The sequence below is a fragment of the Aethalodelphis obliquidens genome, unplaced genomic scaffold (genome assembly GCF_003676395.1).
Source record: "Aethalodelphis obliquidens isolate GAN/ISIS:26980383/991018 unplaced genomic scaffold, ASM367639v1 scaffold7, whole genome shotgun sequence".
Lineage (NCBI taxonomy): Eukaryota > Metazoa > Chordata > Mammalia > Artiodactyla > Delphinidae > Aethalodelphis > Aethalodelphis obliquidens.
In genome coordinates this window covers 35854999-35875129 of record NW_020837951.1, presented here as the reverse complement: position 1 = coordinate 35875129, position 20131 = coordinate 35854999, and the positions used below count along the sequence as shown (strand labels likewise).

Here is a 20131-nt window from a genome sequence, read left to right as displayed (position 1 = left end):
AGTGTGGCAATTTGAAATAGCCCAGTCCTTTGTATGGAATTTAGGCATGTGCAGTGGTGGCAATTTGGAGTCTTACTTATACTTCCTAAGGCCTGCTTCTTTCCCTTTGTCCATTTCCATCTAATGTTTTTGTTTGTTTGTTTGTTTTTGTTTTTTGGCGGAGCTGTGCAGCTTGCAGGATCTCAGTTCCCTGACCAGAGATTCAATCCAGGCCATGGCAGTGAAATCCTAACCATTAGGCCACCAGGGAACTCCCTCCATCTCATGGTTTTTAAACTTTGAAATGTCTGTTTGTGTTTCCTCTTTAACCCCTGTGTTCTGAATGCCCCAATACTGCATTAGTTGGAGCTTTGCTCTCTAAGGAACCTGATAGCCTACTTTTATAGCAGACCACTTTCTAAACAGATTTATAGCCTAACATTCCCCCATTTCCAAAGTCCTGCTCATTCTCTTCTCCATCATCAGGATCCCAAAGGTTTCTTAGCCTTGTGTTGACCTCTATACCTTTACTGCTATTTTTCCTGTTTTAAAAATTCTTAGTCCTATGATTCCTGTCTTTTGGGGGTGTGGTTCCACTTAATTCCCAATTTGCTCCAATAACAAATGCCCTTTAAAAGGTTTCTGAATTAGTAAGGATATTTCTAATCCTGTGTCTCAGGTGCCCAGGGGGAATAAATATGTCCTCTCTGCTGTCTCCTTGCCTGGAACAACTTTTGCCACTCCAGTGGAAGCGGAAATATTTCATTTTATATCACCAGCTTTCCGCTATTATCAGGACTTGACTTTGCTTCCTTTGTTTGCCTACGCTGTTCATGCAGATTCAGCTAGATTAAAAGTTCCACCTGCTTATTAAGTTGGTCCAATGCCACCTCTTCCTAGGAAATGACTAATATTGTTTATTGGATCAGAATGTCTTTTGCCCATGATCTTTATCTTTCTTGCTATTTTAGCTTTGACATTGCTACTAAAACCTTTTTTTTTAAGCTGATTTTTTTCTTGGGTTTTGATATTTTTCCTTCCAGAACTTCTGCTCTAGTGTTCATTTCACTGACCAAATTTTTGAAGACTTTTTACTTGCTAAATAGCATACCTTTTATCTCCAAGTAAAATGATTCTTGGAATCAGAGTGCTTTAGGCATTTTGTAAGGAAATTTAAAGGGATTTAAAAAAAAAAAATCCTCTGTGTCTCTTGGGCTTTTGATAATTTCATTCATTTTTTTTCTCCACTTCAGTTTAAGAAGATACCCATCTTCACTGTAGCAAGGACCTTCCCTATTGCTCTGTCTTTTCCTTTATAAACTCACCACAGTCCTGAGGTTGAACTCATAACTCTAGGTCTTCCAAAGTCATACCGTTATTAAGGTTTAATAACATGCTGGCCACTCAGCTCTGGATGAGCCAGGATGAAGGACAGAGAACTTGAAAGTAGTAAACATGGTGCTGGCCACTTAACCAATCACAGAGCCTTCAACAGACTTGCTAAAACCCTGCCTGTTGGTGAAGGGAGACTGTCTGGCTCTAGAAATGAGCACTAGCACCAGGTTTCCACTACTGAGAGGCATTAATTAAGATGTATGAGTTTTGCCCTTTCCAGGTAGAACTTTGCCCAAGTCCCATTTGGCTATGCATATACTTACCTAATCTTTGTAAATGTTACAGAGAGTGGGATCCTGGGATCTTGAACTCTGTGGTGCCATACCTAGTCCAGTGCTAGGGCACAGAAGGAGATTTGTGCACAGGAGTCAGACCAGGCAAAGGAGTTTATCACTAGCTGGGTCTTGGACTCAAAGCCCTTTGTGAACTCCAGAGCCCTTGGTGTGCTGTGCTGACTCAGTGACCTCCACTTCCCTGGGCCCCTCTGATTCCTGCGTGGCTTTCTAAGGGGTGTGGAAGCATCTCTTTCCAAGGTTGAAATCTCAAGTCCTGTCCTGTCACACTGGCCTAGGAAGAAGAGCTCCTTAGAGAAACTATCTATATAGGTTCAGAGAGCTTGCACCCCATGTCTACCTCTAAGAAAGCTCCATTTTGCAGTACCTAAACTCAGGTCCTAGGACTTAACCTACTTAACCTATATAGGAACACTTCCAAATTTATTTAGAAATCTACTTCCTAGAAACTTTCTTTTTAGTAGTGTTGCTTTTTTCCTTCCTTCTTGGCTTCCATGAAACTGTATTCGAATTCTTGCTTTTCTAATTGTTATCTCCATGCTCTTCCTCTTGCCACTCCTAGCTATGGGTCTGGTATAGGAAAGGCCTTATCTGTCTTAATTGTCTGTCTTTCACTTTACAGTCTTTACTGTAATTGATTTTGTGTGTGGTGTGAGGTAGAGATCCAATTTTCTTTTTTCCCATATACCTAACCAATTGTCCCCGCTCCAAATCTGCATTTCCTTTTCCTGGTACCTCTGAAAGCAGTTTAAATTCAGTGCATGTCAGCCTTTTCTTCCTCTGGGATCTTTGCACCTAAATTCCCTCTTTCTGGAATGCTCTTCCTCTCATTCTTTTTGGGTTAACAATTCCTGTTAAGGCCTATCAACCACAGACCATTAGGGACACATCCGTGATTAAAAAACAATTAGGTATACTTAGCTTGCTGCAGCAAGAGAAACCATACACCCTAGGATCTTGGGCATCTCAGTAAGAGTGAGTCGAAAGGGGCTTACAGGATTTGGGCTTGTGCTAGGGAAGCAAGGACCAGTTTTTTGTTTGTTTGTTTAGTTGCGGCATGTGGACTTCTTTTTTTTTTTTTTTTACATTTTTTAATTTATTTGCGGTATGTGGGTCTCTCACTATTGTGGCCTCGCCCATTGCGGAGCACAGGCTCCGGACGCGCAGGCTCAGCGGCCATGGCTCACGGGCCCAGCCACTCCGCGGCATGCGGGATCTTCCCGGACCGGGACACGAACCCATGTCCCCTGCATCGGCAGGCGAACTCTCGACCACTGCGCCACCGGGGGAGCCCTGGACTTCTTAATTGTGGCATGCAGGCTCTTAGTTGTGGCATGTGAACTCTTAGTTGCAGCGTGCATGTAGGATCTTGTTCCCCATCCAGGGATTGAACCCAGGCCCCCTGCATTGGGAGCATGGAATCTTTCCCACTGGACCACCAGGGAAGTCCCAAGGACCAGTTTTGGAATGGATACTGTCAAAGAGCAGGAGCATTTCAGCATTTGGGTATCTGAGGAAGCAGGAAGTGGGAGGAATGAGGTAGTGCTGAGGATGTCCTTGGTGAGAAAGCAGCAGTCTGTCAAATAAAGGAACATTATCATTTTAACTGCTTCATATAGAAACATTGTTTACATGGTCCTGCACAGTTCCTATTGGAAACGTTGTTCAAGTTGTGATGGGAAGGGCTGATTTGCTTTTTCTTGCTTCTCATTCTTTGAGTTAGATCTTGACTTAAACATTACCTTCTCAGTGACCCATTCTAACCACTGTTGCTTATTTTTCCCCAGTATTTATTACATATTGTTATTTATTTATTTATTTATTTATTTACGGCTGTGTTGGGTCTTCGTTGCTGCGCGCGGGCTTTCTCTAGTTGTGTCGAGCGGGGGCTACTCTTTGTTGTGGTGCACAGGCCTCTCATTGTGTTGGCTTCTCTTGTTGTGGAACACTGGCTCTAGGCGTGCGGGCTTGAGTAGTTGTGGCATGTGGGGTCAGCAGTTGTGGCACATAGGCTTAGTTGCTCCGCAGCATGTGGGATCTTCCTGGACCAGGGATTGAACCCGTGTCCCCTGCATTGGCAGGCGGATTCTTAACCACTGAACCACCAGGGAAGCCCTTTATTACAAATTATAATTATTTAATTCGTTGTCTGTTAATTTTCCTTTTGTCTTCTCCACTGGAATGCAAGATCTATGAGGGCAGGAACAATATTTCTTCTCTGTTATAGCCTTGGTGCCAAGTGCAGGTCTGGCACATCACTGGTGCTCAGTAAACACATCTGTATGGATAAATGAATGAATACAAGAAAGTTCAGAGTTAATAGTCTGATTGCATTAGCAGTTCTGCCAGATACAGTGCTAATCTCTAGTTAAAGTCAACTAGGAACTTATCCTCCCCAAATAAGACAAAGCTGGTGTGAGTATGACCTCATGTGTACTCACCCCATGGTGTCTTGTAATTCTAGTTAATTTTAAAACTCAGGAAGACAAAAATCAAATAAGACCTCCTAAGACTTTTACAACTAATTTTTATTATTTATTCATTTACTTATTTAATTTTTATTTTATATTGGCGTATAGTTGATTTACAATGTTGTGTTAGTTTCAGGTGTATAGCAAAGTGATTCAGTTATACATATGACCATTCTTTTTCAGATTCTTTTTCCATACTGGTTATTACAGAATATTGAGTAGAGTTCCCTGTGCTATATAGTAGGTCCTTGTTGTTTATCTTTTTTATATATAATAGTGTGTATGTGTTATTTTTATAAATTATTTGATATATACTTAAGAGTATAGGGACTTCCCTGGTGACGCAGTGGTTAAGAATCTGCCTACCAATGCAGGGGACACAGGTTCGATCCCTGGTCCGGGAAGATCCCACATGCAGCTGAGCCCGTGTGCCACAACTACTGAAGCCCACCCACATGCCTAGAGCCCATGCTGTGCAACCAGAGAAGCCACTGCAATGAGAAGCCTGTGCACCACAACAAAGAGTAGCCCCCGCTCGCCACAACTAGAGAAAGCCTGTGCACAGCAACAAAGACCCAATATGGCCATAAACAAACAAACAAACAAACAAACAGAGTATATGTAACACACGTAAGTTGTGAAGCATAATAAAATATGTATCTCATTACATGTATCTTAAAATTGTATATCATTGGAGTCTTAATTTGCATATCCCTGATGACTAATGAAATTGAGCCTTTTTTCATCTTTTTATTGGTTATTTATGTTTATTTGTGAAATGCCTTTTTATTTCATTTGCTTATTTTTCTGTGGGGTTGTCTTTTTCTATATTGTTGTGATGGAGTATATGTATTCTGGATGAAAGTCCACTGTTATAAGTGTTGCAAATATTTTCTCATATTTATGTTGGTTTTTTTCTTAAATGATGTCATTGGATATGCAGAGGTTCTTAATTTCAGTGTTATTTAATATTTATTTATTTATTTAAATAATGCTAGCTTTTTAAAATTTATCTATCTATCTATTTTTAAAATTTTTTTAGTTTTGGCCTTGCCACACGGCTTGTGGGAGTTTAGTTCCCCGACCAGGGATTGAACCTGGGCCCTCGGCAGTGAGGGCCTGGAGTCCTAACCACTGGACTGCCAGAGAATTCTCTATTATTATTTTTTATGATTAGCACTTTCTGTGTCTATTTAAAAGATCCTCTTCTATCCTGAAATGATGACAATACTATATTAAAACTTCAAAGGCTTACCTTTCATATTTAAGTCTTTATTTGATCTGGAATTGATTCTTATGTATGATGTGAGATAGGAATCCATTTTTTTTATATGGCTAATCAGTTTTTCCAGTATCATTTATATGCCTAAGACTTATTTATATTTGTAGTTACAAGAATGAAGGCGATAGTCTCTCTCTTTTTTTTTTATACAGTAGCTCTATTTTTATTTTTTAGGGATCTCAATAAGAATGAAGGAGATAGTCTCTTAATAGTTCCTTTTTTGATCATGTACTGTTTTTGTTTTTGTCTTACAGGTTCTTTTTATAATTTTGAGTAAACTTCCAGGAGGACTATGAAAGATTATGATGAACTTCTCAAATACTATGAATTATATGAAACTGTTGGGACAGGTAATTATTTTCTTCTTGGAGAGGATAGGTCATCTATTTGAGAGTATAGTGTATTTGGGCAGCCAAGAGCTTTTTAGCCTAACTTATGTAGTTTTAAAATTCTTCAACCTATTTTAGTAAGAAAAAGTGGAGCAAGAGAGAGGAGAATTGTAGGAGGGGCCTTGTGGTTCATTTTATTTAGAATAAAAGTCACTAGAGAGTTTTGAGCCAAGTAGTGGTCTGACCTTTTGTTTTTAAGGTTCACTCTGGCTGCTTGGTTGTGAAAAGACTGGCTGGGAGAGGGCAAGGATGGAAAAACATAGATGTTAGGAGGTTATTGCAATAATTTAGGTGAGTGATACTGGAGATGATGGTGACTTGGATGGTGATAGAATTGAAGGTAGTGAGATTCTGTGTATAGAAAGGAGTGAGATTCTGTATACAGACATATACACACATATGTACATTTAAGTATAGTATATTGAGGCATAACACATGGTAAAATAAGCAAAGTGTACTAATTTTGATGGAGTTTTTGTACACATATACCCGTATGTTCCCTGCTCAGATCAGGACATAGAAATTTCTAGTCAGTGCCTGCTGCCTTTCTCCCAAGGTAAACATTAATATATTTTTGAAGACAGAGCCAGTGTGATTTGTTGGAGGGTTAGATATGTGGTGTGAGACAAAAGCGAGGGGCTAAAAATGGCTTCTGGATTTTTGGCCTGAGCACCTGGGAAGATGGAGTTGCCATTTACTGAGATGAGGAAGACCATGGGAGGAACTACCAGGAGCTTCTTTCTAGAAGCGCTCAGCTGGCAGTTTCTTTTAGATACCTAAATGTAGACCTTTATCCAGCTTTTGAGCCAGTTTTGAAACATAATTGCTTATTTTTACAGTTTTAACACTGAATGGAAATTTCATATTACTTGTCTTTTGTCTCTCCAACTTCATATTGTGTTCTGGCAATGTTAATTATAAAGCAGGTTTAATTGCAATGTTAATTATAAAACAAATTTCTAGAGAATGAATCCTTTTTTCCTACTTCTTCATTGCAAAATTAAAGATATCCTATCATGGCAAAGAGTCTTTAGTTAGTCATTGGATGAGGAGAGGCTAGGATCATGGCCAACACTTTGGAAGCAACAAGAAGAAAGGGCCACAAACTTCAGAAAAATATAGATCAATAGACTCTTATAAAAGTATGTGGAAAGGTTTTTTGTGCCTGAGTTCTCAGTTTGCTCTGATGATGATATTTAAGTTAGTTTGCTTCTCTCTTCATAATACATTTTCCCATACTTAGGTGGCTTTGCAAAGGTCAAACTTGCCTTCCATATCCTCACTGGAGAACTGGTAGCTATAAAAATCATGGATAAAAATGCACTAGGGGTAAGTTTAACATTACTTAAAAAATATTTATAGATCAGTTTTGTGAATTAAAACTTGAATTTGCTCTAATGTTCTAGTTACTGCTCTTTTATTAGAATAATATTTCCATAGCCAGTTATGTATAAATCTATGGTTTTAAAAAGTAATCTGGGGACTTCCCTTGTGGCACAGTGGTTAAGAATCTGCCTGCCAGTGCAGGGGACATGGGTTCAATCCCTGGTCCAGGAAGATCCCACATGCCACGGAGCAACTAAGCCTGTGCGCCACAACTACTGAGCCTGCATTCTAGAGCCCGCGAGCCACTACTGAAGCCCACGTGCCTAGAGCCCGTGCTCCTCAACGAGAGAAACCACCGCAATGAGAAGCCTGCGCACTGCAACAAAGAGTAGCTCCCGCTCGCCGCAACTAGAGAAAGCCTGTGCGTAGCAATGAAGACCCAATGCAGCCAAATAAATAAATAAATTAATTAAAAAAAAAAAAGTAATCTGGGGAAGGAGTTACTTTGTTCTTAATTTTAATACAGGGCAATGGCACATATTTGAAGTTGACAGGGTCCATTTTTCTGCAGTTGTTTCATAGTCTTGTAGGTGTTTCTGGGTATTGATATTTCCCTTCTTTATCTTCTCATGATACCCTTACTAAATGTTGATCTACTTTATAGTATAGATCGATCTTATGTCCCAGAATTTTATTCAAAGAATAAATTTTACTCAAAATTTATTCTAACTATTATTAGAAATTATGAAATCCTTTTCTTAATCAGCCTTTTTTTCCTCTACGTGAATGCTTCTAGGATTGAGTTGCTCATTACCTTCTAAAGCAGCCCATTTAATTTGTGATCTTGGCTATAATGTGCATAAAGTTTTCCATTTTTCTATTAAGGGAGGATCTGTCTCTTTTCATGGTCTTTGGGCATTATATACCCTTCCCAGTGTTTGAAGTCATCCTGAGTGGTCTTTTTTTTTCTAATTCTTTCTACCATCTCTTGTATGGTTTCGTTTCTATGCTTTGTTCTGGTCTCTTTCTGCTGAGAATTCACTAGTCTCTTAGTATGCATCTGTGATTGTTTGTCTTTTTGGAGATAAATTAAAAAAATTTTTTTTAAATCTTTTTTTTTGTCCTCTGACCAAAAATCTCTGAGGGTTAAAGTTTTTTATTCTTTGCGATTGAGTTAGCATTATAATTATTATTAGTATACAGTTGAGTAAAACAGCACAAACATTTTATGTGTTGATAATTATCAAACATAAAAATCACTTTACTGAAAATGCATATTTATATGAGACACGTTGGACTTTTTTGGGGGTCTCTCTTTTTGTTAGGACGAGACAGAGTTTAATATCAATTGTTACTTTATTTTTAAGGATGGAAGTGCTGATTAACATACATAAATTAGTCAAAGAGAATATGTTTTGTTATAATAACATCACTCACTTCTTTGAACTCCTTCTGAAATATATGCCAGAATCACACAATGATCTATATCAGAAATTATTTTTAATAACCTATCAACTGACAATTCAGGCTCTCCTTCAATATTTTTGTTTTCAGTGCTCAATACTCTATTAAACTAATAAAAAGGTATTAAAAAACATTTTTCTTGAGCATTTAAACATTGGTTACAAAACTGATTAATTCCCTTAAGCAATTTCAACTTCAGTTATAACTTTAGTATGACTTATTTACTTGGACACAGCAAACACTTAAATAGCAGACAAAATGTGAACTGTTATTACAAAATGCATTACCACATGAGTACTCAAAACGTATTCTAAATCATCAATATGATGATATTAGTTCATTATTTCTAAACTTGTTTTTGTATTTTTTTATTGTTACTATGTTTATTTTAGTTACTTCTTGGGACTTTAAAAATATTTTGATTACTTTCAGGGTTTTAGTCATCAGACTCCCACATCCCCCAAAAAAGAAGGAAAAAAAATTATCATATCAAAATAGTCAAAGTTACAATTGATTCTTGGTTAAGAACTAATATCTGGTTGCATGGCCCTAGATACTTGGATATTAAACCACAGATCATTAGATCAAATCCCTTTTTATAATAAAATTTTACTTGTTTACTTCATGGATATCTGGATTTCTATCTTTAATATGGACTTTGAAAGTTTTTCAACTTGGTTTACCCTCCTCCCCAACCAACTTCTTTTTTTTTTTTTTTTTTTTTTAAATATTTATTATTTATTTAGGCTGTGCCAGGTCTCAGTTGCAGCACACAGGCTCTTTAGTTGCTGCATGTGGATTTCTTAGTTACAGCATGCATGTGGGATCTAGTTCCCCGACCAGGGATCGAACTCAGGCCCTCAGCATTGGGAGCATGGAATCTTACCCACTGGACCACCAGGAAGTCCCCCAACTTCTTATTTTGAAAAATTTCAAGCTCCTTGAAAAGTTGGAAGACTGAGACAGTGAATACCTTTAATCTACATTCACCAATTTTTAGCTCAGCATGCTTCTTAATGGACATTGCTGGGATCGAAGTGGTAGCCAAGGCATGTACACTGAGTAGTGTTTCTGTCATTTTCCTTGTTTGGAATGCTAAGCTTCTAAAGGGAGTCTGAGATTATTTTAATTTTTCTAGATGTTTTACTATTGCCCCACACTGAGCTTGTCTTTCATAAAACCCTCAAGGCCTTTTTAAAATGTACACACAAATAAGTTTTGTTTTTTATTTCTATATTGTTGAACAAATTGTTTTGAGGCTGTTGATTGCTTTTGCTACTTAGTATTAAAGTTGGTGATATTGCTGCTTGGAGCACTTCCCAAATAGGTTTATTGCTCATTTAATGAAATGTTTTGTCACAGAGTGATTTGCCCCGGGTCAAAACAGAAATTGATGCCTTGAAGAACTTGAGACATCAGCATATATGTCAACTCTACCATGTGATAGAGACAGCCAACAAAATATTCATGGTTCTCGAGGTCAGTAGTATGTTCCAGAGACCTAAAGTTATTTGGTCATTGTCTTAGTCTGTTTGGGCTGCTGTAACAAGATATCACAGACTGGGAAGCTTCTGAACAACAGAATCATTTCTTACAATTCTGGAGGCTGGGAATTCCAAGATCAAGGCACCATCATGGTCGGGTGAGGGCGCTCTTCTTGGTTCATAACTGGTACCTTATTGCTGTGTCCTTATATGATAGAAAGGGCTAGGGATCTCTCTGGAGCCTCTTTTAGAAGAGCACTAATTTCATTCATGAGGGCTCTGCCCTCATGTCTTAATCACCTCCCAAAGGCCCCACTTTCTAATGCCACCATCTTTGGGGGTTAGGATTTCAACACATGAATTTTTGGAGGGACACAAACATTCAGACCATTCTCACTCATTTTATCAATAGTTATGGGAAAAGTACATTTCACCTGAAAGATTAAATTTTTTTTTTTTAAACATCTTTATTGGGGTATAATTGCTTTACAATGGTGTATTAGTTTCTGCTTTATAACAAAGTGAATCAGTTATACATATACATATGTTCCCATATCTCTTCCCTCTTGCGTCTCCCTCCCTCCCACCCTCCCTATCCCACCCCTCCGGGTGGTCACAAAGCACCGAGCCGATATCCCTGTGCCATGCGGCTGCTTCCCACTAGCTATCTACCTTACGTTTGTTAGTGTGTATATGTCCATGACTCTCTCTCGCCCTGTCACAGCTCACCCTTTCCCCTCCCCATATCCTCAAGTCCGTTCTCCAGTAGGTCTGTGTCTTTATTCCTGTCTTACCCCTAGGTTCTTCATGACATTTTTTTTTTCTTAAATTCCATATATATGTGTTAGCATACGGTATTTGTCTTTTTCTTTCTGACTTACTTCACTCTGTATGACAGACTCTAGGTGTATCCACCTCATTACAAATAGCTCAATTTCGTTTCTTTTTATGGCTGAGTAATATTCCATTGTATATATGTGCCACATCTTCTTTATCCATTCATCCGATGATGGGCACTTAGGTTGTTTCCATCTCCGGGCTATTGTAAATAGAGCTGCAATGAACATTTTGGTACATGACTCTTTTTGATGAAAGATTAAATGTTAAATGGCTTACCTGTTTGAGTTCTGTAACAATTTAGATCAAGTAGGCATATATAATAAATTGGAGATACATTGTAAATGTATCCTTTCTGATACCCTCCTAATGGGATGGTGTAATTTAGTGGACAGAATATGTTAGAATTTGTTCCTAGAGGGAAGGATTCATTTCAGTGTGCCACAAATGTGGTTTAAAATAGGAACTTACTGTCTCATAGTTCTGGAGGTTAGAAGTCTGAAATCAAGGTGTGTACATGGTTGCTTCCTTCTGAATCATCTGTTCTATGCCTCTTTCCTAGTTTCAGATGGTTGCTGGCAATCCTTGGCATTCCTCGGCTTATAGATGCACCATCTCTGCCTCTGTCTTCAAATGGTGTTGTCTTACCTGTGTGTCTGTGTCTGTGTCCAAATTTATCTCTTCATACAAGGATACAAACAATTGGATTAGGTTCCACCCTAATCCAGTATGACCTCATTCTAACTTGATTACATCTATAAAGACCTTATTGACATATAAGGTCACATTCACTGGTACCAGGTGTTAGGACTTGAACATATCTTTTTGGAATGACACAGTTCAACCCGCAGCCTATAGGTAGACTTTAATGTATGTGTTATTTGAACCAAACTCTTTCAGGTTTTAACCTGCCCCTTTTGGCTTGAAATGTAAAGTCTTTAGAACATGTATCATTCATTTCGTTTCATTTTCCTTAGTCTCAGCCAAATAATTTGTAACTGCACATCATTTTGACAGATTAACTCTGTTTTAAAAGCACATTTTAAAATTCATAATGCTGAAAGTTTTGGACATAGGGCCATTTTCTCTTTATTACACTGTAGATCCACCCACATGGTTTACAGTGGTGAATTTAAAGCCTTTTTAAAAGTTGATCCTTTTGTCCAAATTAAATACTTCAAAAAAACCCAAAATCCATGAACCTGGGACAAAATTTAAAGGATACAAGAGAGGGGACTTCCCTGGTGGTCCAGTGGTGGAGAGTCTGCCTTCCAATGCAGGAGATGCAGGTTTGATCCCTGGTTGGGGAACTAAGATCCCACATGCTGTGGGGCAACTAAGCCTGCGTGCCACAACTACTGAGCCCATGTGCCTCAACTAGAGAGCGTGCGTTCCGCGAACTACAGAGGCCCTGTGCTCTGGAGCCTGTGGTCCACAACTAGAGAGAGAAAACCTGCACGCCACAACTAGAGAGAGGCCTGCGCCGCAATGAAAGATCCCGCATGCGTTGAGGAAGATGCTGCGTGCCACAACTAAGACACAGCCAAAAAAAAAAAAAAGAAAGAAAATAAATTAAAAAAATAAATATTAAAAAAAAAAAAGATACGAGAGAGTATATATTGAAAAGTAAAATTCTCTCTCTCCTCTGTCCCAGTCATCTTGTTTCCTTTCCCTTATGTTAATCACTTACTTTTTTGGTTTCCTATGTATTTTCCGTGTACTTAGAAATACCTATGTATATTTTATATATATATATATATGTGTTTTCACATATATTTATGTGTAGCTTACTGGTTTCTGTCATACAAATGGTCACATACTATAATATTATTCTGTACCTTTTTTCCCCCCTATTTAACATGTTAGCTTGGAGACCATCAATGCATATTCATAGAGATTTTTGATGTTTCTGTTTTACTCTATTTTGTATTTCTTTATTTGAAAATACAAAGTAGGCTGTTTTCTTTATGTAAATCTTATTGGATAGCATTTAAAAAATTGACTAAGTATAATTTATATACAAGAAAATGAACACATTAGGTACATAGTTTTTGAAAAAGGTACATACCCATGTATTTCCTACCCCACTCAGGGTGTAAAACATTTCCACTACACTAGAAAGTTTTCTCCTGACCCTTGAAGTTAATCCCTGTTACCCCACCATCCCAGTGCCCTTTTCAACAGCCACTGACCTGATTTTTATCACCAGAGATTAGTTTTACCTATTCTAGAGCTTGATAAAAATAGGATCATACAGTGTGTATTCTTTTGTATTTGGCTTCTTTTATTCAGCATAATGCTTTTTGCAAGTCATTATATCAGTATATTCTCTTTTACACCTTGCTTTTTTCACTTAATATTGGAGATTGTTTCATATCAGCTTATAAAGAGTTTCCTCTTTTTTTTTTTCTTCCTTCTTTTTATGGCTGCATGGAATGCCATTTTATGTAGTGTGAGTACATTCGTGTTGTTTCCAGTCTTTTGCTGTTACAAGCTATGCTGCTGCAGTGAATGATCTTAAACGTGCATTGTTTTTTGATGTGAGAGTGTATCTATAGGAACAGTTCCTAAATGTGAACGTATGAGGTCATAGGCTATCTCCATCTGTAATTTTAATTGATATTGCTAAAATGAAATGAAATCTTAAATGGAAACCCCCATTTACAGAATAGTGGAGCTGCTCTGGTGAAGAAGGGATGGAAAACCTAGATAGAGCTTTGTGCTCTGGTACCCGTTCTTTTGTAGCCTCTGAGGAACTTGTGTATAATTGGTTCTTTCTGGTATAGACTAAAAGTCACTGATCTTCCGAATGGAGAAGCAATAATTGCTGCTGGGTTTTTGTTTGTTTCAAGTAACTACACTAAATGTGAGTGCATTAAGATTAGAATGGGTATTAATACTTTGCTATAAAAATATAAAAACCCTGAATGAACTTAAAATCACAGTGGTAGTTGGTTCTACTTCTACTTACTGGTAATAAAAGTGCTCGAGACCAAAAGCTGTTGTTCTCTTTCTTGGAATACTGAGAGTGTATTTTTGAATGTGCCTTACTTAGTTTGTTCCCTTGCTTGTAAATTGAATTAATAATATCTCTGAGTTAGGTATAATTTTTTATTTTAAATTCCTCTGAAGTGATTTCTGTAAGTAGTAACAATATTTATGTGACTATTGCTCTTTAAGTATTGCCCTGGAGGAGAGCTGTTTGACTACATAATTTCCCAGGATCGCCTGTCGGAGGAGGAGACCCGAGTTGTCTTCCGTCAGATAGTGTCTGCAGTTGCTTACGTGCACAGCCAAGGCTTTGCTCACAGGGACCTCAAACCAGTAAGTGACTGCTTCACAGATGGTCACCTGAGAGTTCAACATCATTTACCTGTCATTACTAGGTTTCCAAATGTTCTTTCTGTTTAGAATTTGTCTGGGCTTTGCTTTTTGTTGTTGTTGTTGTTCTATTCCTAATGTATCACTTTTTCCTCCTTGACTTTTGACTCCTGGTAGGCTCTTCTGGTTAGACTTATTATTGGCATTCTTTTTCTCTGTCAATCATGTGTGACATTATAAATATCTTTGTAGTCAGCTGCAGAATATGAACCTCAGGGTTTTATTTCTAGGAAAGAAGAGTTGTAGTATTTTCTTTGAGAATATTGTCATTGAGTATTTTCCTCTCAATACTCTCTTCCTGACACCATCTTCCTTTAATTTTCATTCCATTATGCTTCAGAAAGGAACAGTTCAGTGGAATGAACAGACTCAACTTTTCAAGGACAGAATAAAAATTTGATACTCTTAAGTCTGTAGGCTCTGACTGATATGCATGATGGTGAACATGGATTTTAATGTTATTTGGTACTAGGGTTAGGGACCTAGAATTGGTCTAACAAGATATGGCAGTTTCTATCCTTTTCCCTGTTTCTATCCATTCCCTCTGTTTATATCCAACACTTTGATTTGAGTTCAGACTTGCTCTTTTTGTTCAAACTTGCTTTTGGCACACATTGTGTTTGCTTGTAGTTGAACCTCAGAGCACCAAAGAGAAAATGGTTTATGCTAATGTGTCTTGAGGGGAAGCAGGATAGTTATCAACATTCATCTTCTCTTCCCTTATGTTCTTGTCATTTCATTCTTTTTTAATGATTTTCATTCTTGTACCCACGCTGTTTAATATAAACAACCTTAAAGTGATTTTAGAAATAGCTAGAGGTGGGATGTGATATAAGGAAGACAGTATATAGTTATGAAAATATCTTTGTTTTTTCAGGAAAATTTGTTGTTTGATGAAGATCATAAATTAAAGCTGATCGACTTTGGTCTCTGTGCAAAACCCAAGGTAAGTGCAGAGATAAAAATGCATTTATTTCCTTTGTCAGTGTTCTTCTTAGTATGTTATCTTACACTGACTTCCACCTAGTCTTTATTGAGCCTGGTTGCGTCCATTGAGAAGAATGTTCAATTTCATGGTTTTTATAAGTTCTCTAGATGATTTTAATATACAACCAAGGTTGAAAACCACTGCTCTAGGTCCAGGGTTGGTCCTGCTGAAGACCCCATGGGTATGCTGTGAGAGAATTTATAGCACCTAGGTGACAGGAGGCCGTCACGGTGTGAATGCTGAATTGACCGTGTTCTTGCAGTTAGAGTGTGTTGCCACTAGATGATGCCTTTGTTGATTTAGATATGAGTTTTGGGAATTTAGTGCAAATCTGTTCTTTATTATCCAAATGGTTATATAACTAGCAGTTAGTTACATTTTGAGAGACAATCCCCTTTCCTTCTAATAGAAGAAGGAAAAAGTCCATATGCACTTTAAAATTTATACCGTGATATATTTCTTTAATTTGCACTCCATAGTTAGGTACTGGTGTTCTCCAGCATACCTTCTCTTTGAGGTGACTTTGAACTTCTCCTGTGTGGCTGCTGTAGGAAGCTTCCTCCCGAGTTCTCTAATGATGGTATTCACAGTCTCTAAAATGAGCTGTCTACCCTCATTAAGGATGTTGAAATTTCAGACCTGTCTCAGCCCTTTGGAGTCCCATGATTATTTCCTGCCCCAATCAGAATTAGCTGCATGCAAAGGGAGGCAGATTTTGCCCCTTTGGCTGAATGTCTGATTCTTTCTGATTTTCCTCTTCTTCCCTTGGCTCTTCAGAGATTGTCAGTCGAGTCTCGTGTCTGGGAACCAAATGCTAGAAGGCATTTTTTCTGATCAGCAGGCAATAAAGATAGAGCATACTTTGAGCAGATATGCTGGTTTTAAGTCATGTTCATCACAGGAGGCAGTGGAGAATGTGTGTGACAGACTCCCTTAGCCTTTATTTATGGCTGCCACAGATTCAACCCACACAGACACCATCTCAAAAAGCAGGGGTTGGCTGGGAGAGGGTGGCCTCAGCTTTCCTAAGCTGAGGAGCTTACTTCTGGGTGTGTGTAGCAGTTGTAAATGAAATCTCACAATTTCACAAGTCATCTGCCATTTGTGGAACTCTGTATAACTGTTGGGCAGTGGTATCATTTTCATTATGTCTCCATATTTCTGTGGGAGACCAGAGGAGGTTGAGCAGATTCCTCATTTGAACAATCTGGAAGCTCAGGTCGTGATTTGTGTTATAACCGAGTCTAGAAAGCAGACTCCCAAGGCACTATTCTGTGTAGCATTTGCTCTCTTCCCTCTAGGGGAAAAGAAACTCTTCTGTATTTGTAAAGATTTGATATTGGAGATAGGGTCCCATAGAGAAATAACCCTTTTTCCTTGAGTACTTGGGAGTGGGAAGACATGGGTGCTTGGATGTATGCTAAGCTGATTATTATGCTAATGGATGCCTAGGAAGTACGAACCTGGCTTGACTGAGCTAAGGGGAGAAGGATTTTTTTTGTGTCGGGTTGTCGTGGTATTGGAAATCGGGGAAGAGGAAGCCACATGTGCGTGCATGCACATAGGCAGAGTATTGAGTTGGCAGCAGAAGCCTTTTATTTTTATTATTTGGGGTAATTCTTCATCTAGCATCTCTCTGCTTGTGCTGAAGAATGTTTATCAGGGTTTTAATTTTCTTAAGGGCTGTAGTTAATAAGTGTTTCATTTTTATCTTATTGGCAGGGTAACAAGGACTATCACCTGCAGACATGCTGTGGGAGTCTTGCTTATGCAGCACCTGAGTTAATACAAGGCAAATCATATCTGGGATCAGAGGTAATTATTCACTGATTAATTCAATATATAACCAATATACATTTATTGGTGACCTGTAGTAAGTCAGGCATTGTATGTTGAGGGTGAAATGAGGTAAGAAATAAACTTGTTAATCAAAGAGCTGTGTATTCAGAGAGTGAGATATGTAAAGTAATAAGTGAAATGAACAACTTGCAGTAAATATAATAATACACAGTATACTTCTGAAACAAGGATATATTTCTGGTTGTTGTGGTTGCTTGTTGTGGTTGCTTTTGTGTTTAACTGTGCCATAGTTTTAGACTGATCAGTCCAGCCAGGTAGAACATGAGGCCAGGATTATAGGCGCAGTTTTCAGAGATGCTGGTTAGCACAGAGAAAACGTGTACTTTGTTCACAGCCAACTATTCAAGGCCAGCAGTCCCGTGTAAGAGGCCCAGGCTCAGAAGGCCTGGGCATTGCCTGCTTAACCACTGGCTACGGCGAGCTAGTCAGCCCCTTCCACTCTCTGGAGTACTGGTTTTGCTGATATTAGTATCATAAAATTAAAAAGGTTTAGTTGTCAGAAGATCTGGAAATGCTAGGTTGAACAGTTTTCTTTAGTTAAGGACATCTCCAAATCTTAATATGTTCCTGTACAGTGTCTTTTTTTTTTTGCGGTACGCGGGCCTCTCACTGGTGTGGCCTCTGCCATTGCGGAGCACAGGCTCCGGACGCGCAGGCTCAGCAGCCATGGCTCATGGGCCCCGCTGTTCCACGGCATGTGAGATCTTCCCGGACCGGGGCACGAACCCGTGTCCCCTGCATCAGCAGGGGGACTCTCAACCACTGTGCCACCAGGGAAGCCCTGTACAGTGTCCTTTGAGAGTAGAACATCACAGACGGCAGCTAGTCTCAATTTTATGCACCTACAGAATCCACTTTTTACGTGGAGCATCTTTTGGAACTGGTGTTATGTGGGAGAAACTTTGAGATATGCCGGTTTACTTAATTTGTAACATGAGAAGATGGGGACTAACTTGTTTTTGGTGACCTTTTATTTGGATATAATCTCAAACTTACAGAATAGTCACAAATGTGGAATGAGGAACTTCTGTATATATTTAGCCAAATTCATAATTGTTTACATTTTTCCCTATTTGTTTTATCATTCTCTATGTTTGTCTGTATGTATATTATTTTTTGAACCAACTGAGAGTAAGTTGGAGACATCATACCCCTTTATCATTAAATACCATGTATATATTTCCTAAAGGAAGGACTCTCTCTTTTATAACCACACTTTAGTTATTGAAATCAGATAATTTAACATTGATACAATTTATTAAATATTTATTTATTTGGCTGCATTGGGTCTTGGTTGCGGTGCGTGGGCTCTTCGTTGCAGTGCGCGGGCTCCAGGGTAGGCGGGTTCAGTAGTTGCGGCGCACGGACTCTAGAGCGCTTGGGCTTAGTTGCCCTGTGGCATGTGGGATCTTAGTTCCCCGACCAAGGATCGAACTCGCGCCCCCTGCATTGGAAGGTGGATTCTTAACCACTGGACCACCAGGGAAGTCCCTGATACAATTATTTAATCCACAGTTCATATTCAGATGGTGTTAATTGTACCAGTAAGGTCCTTTATAGCTATATTTTCCCTCTAGTCCAGGATTCCATTCAGGATCATGCATCGCATTGTTGTGTTTCTTTGGTCTTCTTTAATCTGAAAGAGTTCCTTAGGCTTTCTTTATCTTCATGACCTTGAAATCTTTGAGGAAGCCAGTTATTTTGTAAAATGTCCCTCAATTTGAATTTTTTTTTTTAAAGAATCTATTTATTTACTTATTTTTGGTTGCGTTGGGTCTTTGTTGCTTCAAGCAGGCCTTCTCTAGTTGCGTTGAGTGGGGGCTACTCTTCGTTGCAGTGCGCGGGCTTCTCATTGCAGTGGCTTCTCTTGTTGCGGAGCACGAGCTCTAGCGCACGGGCTTCAGTAGTTGTGGCACACGGGCTCAGTAGTTGTGGCTCACGGGCTCTAGAGCACAGGCTCAGTAGTTGTGGCTCACGGGCTTAGTTGCTCCGCGGCATGCGGGATCTTCCCAGACCAGGCCTCGAACCTGTGTCCCCAGCATTGGCAGGCGTATTCTTAACCACTGTGCCACCAGGGAAGCCCCCTTTTACTTTCTGTCTCTATGAGTTTGACTATTCTAGGTACCTTGTATAGTGGAATCATACAATATTTTTGTGTGTGTGTGACTGCTTTATTTCACATAGTGTAATATCTTCAAGCTTCATCCATGTTGTGTAGCATGTATCAGAATTTCGTTCCTTTTTAAGCTTGAATAACATACATTGCATGTATATATCACATTTTATTTTTCCATTCATCCATGGGTAGACACTGGGATTGCTTCCACCTTTTGGTTATTGTGAATAATGCTGATAGAAACAAATATCTCTTTGAGACCTTGCTTTCAATTCTTTTGGATATACACCCAAATGTGGAATTGCTAGATCATATGGTAATTCTATTTTTAATATTTTGAGGAACTGCCATACTCATTTCTGTAGTGGCAGCAACATTTTACATTCCCATAACAGTGCACAAGGGTTCCACATGATAGATCCTTTCACAAAAATCCTTTGGAGCGAATACTGTTACTCTGTTTCATAAGAAGATGAAGAAATTGAGGCTCAGAAATTAAGTGCCTTTGCAGGGTCACAGCTGGCAACTATGGGTCAAGATTTGAACTGAGTGAGGCCTTACTGCACACCTCTACTCTTTTCACTGTTCCATTCAGTCTCCCAGAAGGAGTGGTAATCATATGCCTGATGCTCACAAGATTCCTAGAGGTCTGGTGATGAGGCCCTGCTGGTTTGAATGCATCAAGATTTTCCTATAGGATCTTGTTTTCTTATCCATTTTAGTTCAACTTTCTATCCTTCTAGGACAGTTTCTTAAGGACAGTGTACCAAGGAATTGTCTGGGGGCACTTGTTAAAATATGCAGAGCTCAGGGCTGTGCATGTTTAGAGTTTTTGGTTTTGTTTTCTGAGGTGGGGCTTTAGCAAT

The 20131-nt window shown here is 38.8% G+C and overlaps 1 protein-coding gene across 6 annotated transcripts in view; it reads left to right on the top strand.

The window, feature by feature from the left end:
- Positions 1-20131, top strand: part of MELK (maternal embryonic leucine zipper kinase) — a 78305-nt gene that overhangs the window by 1946 nt on the left and 56228 nt on the right. For 5 of the 6 annotated variants that reach the window (XM_027105500.1, XM_027105501.1, XM_027105502.1 and 2 more), the window contains exons 2-7: positions 5675-5770; positions 7053-7138; positions 9962-10078; positions 14101-14244; positions 15179-15247; positions 17012-17104. In XM_027105500.1, the coding sequence (XP_026961301.1) occupies positions 5713-5770; positions 7053-7138; positions 9962-10078; positions 14101-14244; positions 15179-15247; positions 17012-17104 (567 nt within the window). In that variant the 5' untranslated portion in view covers positions 5675-5712. Of the gene's footprint in view, positions 1-4715; positions 4767-5674; positions 5771-7052; positions 7139-9961; positions 10079-14100; positions 14245-15178; positions 15248-17011; positions 17105-20131 lie in introns of those variants that run through there. The other variant, XM_027105498.1, reaches the window with a different exon arrangement.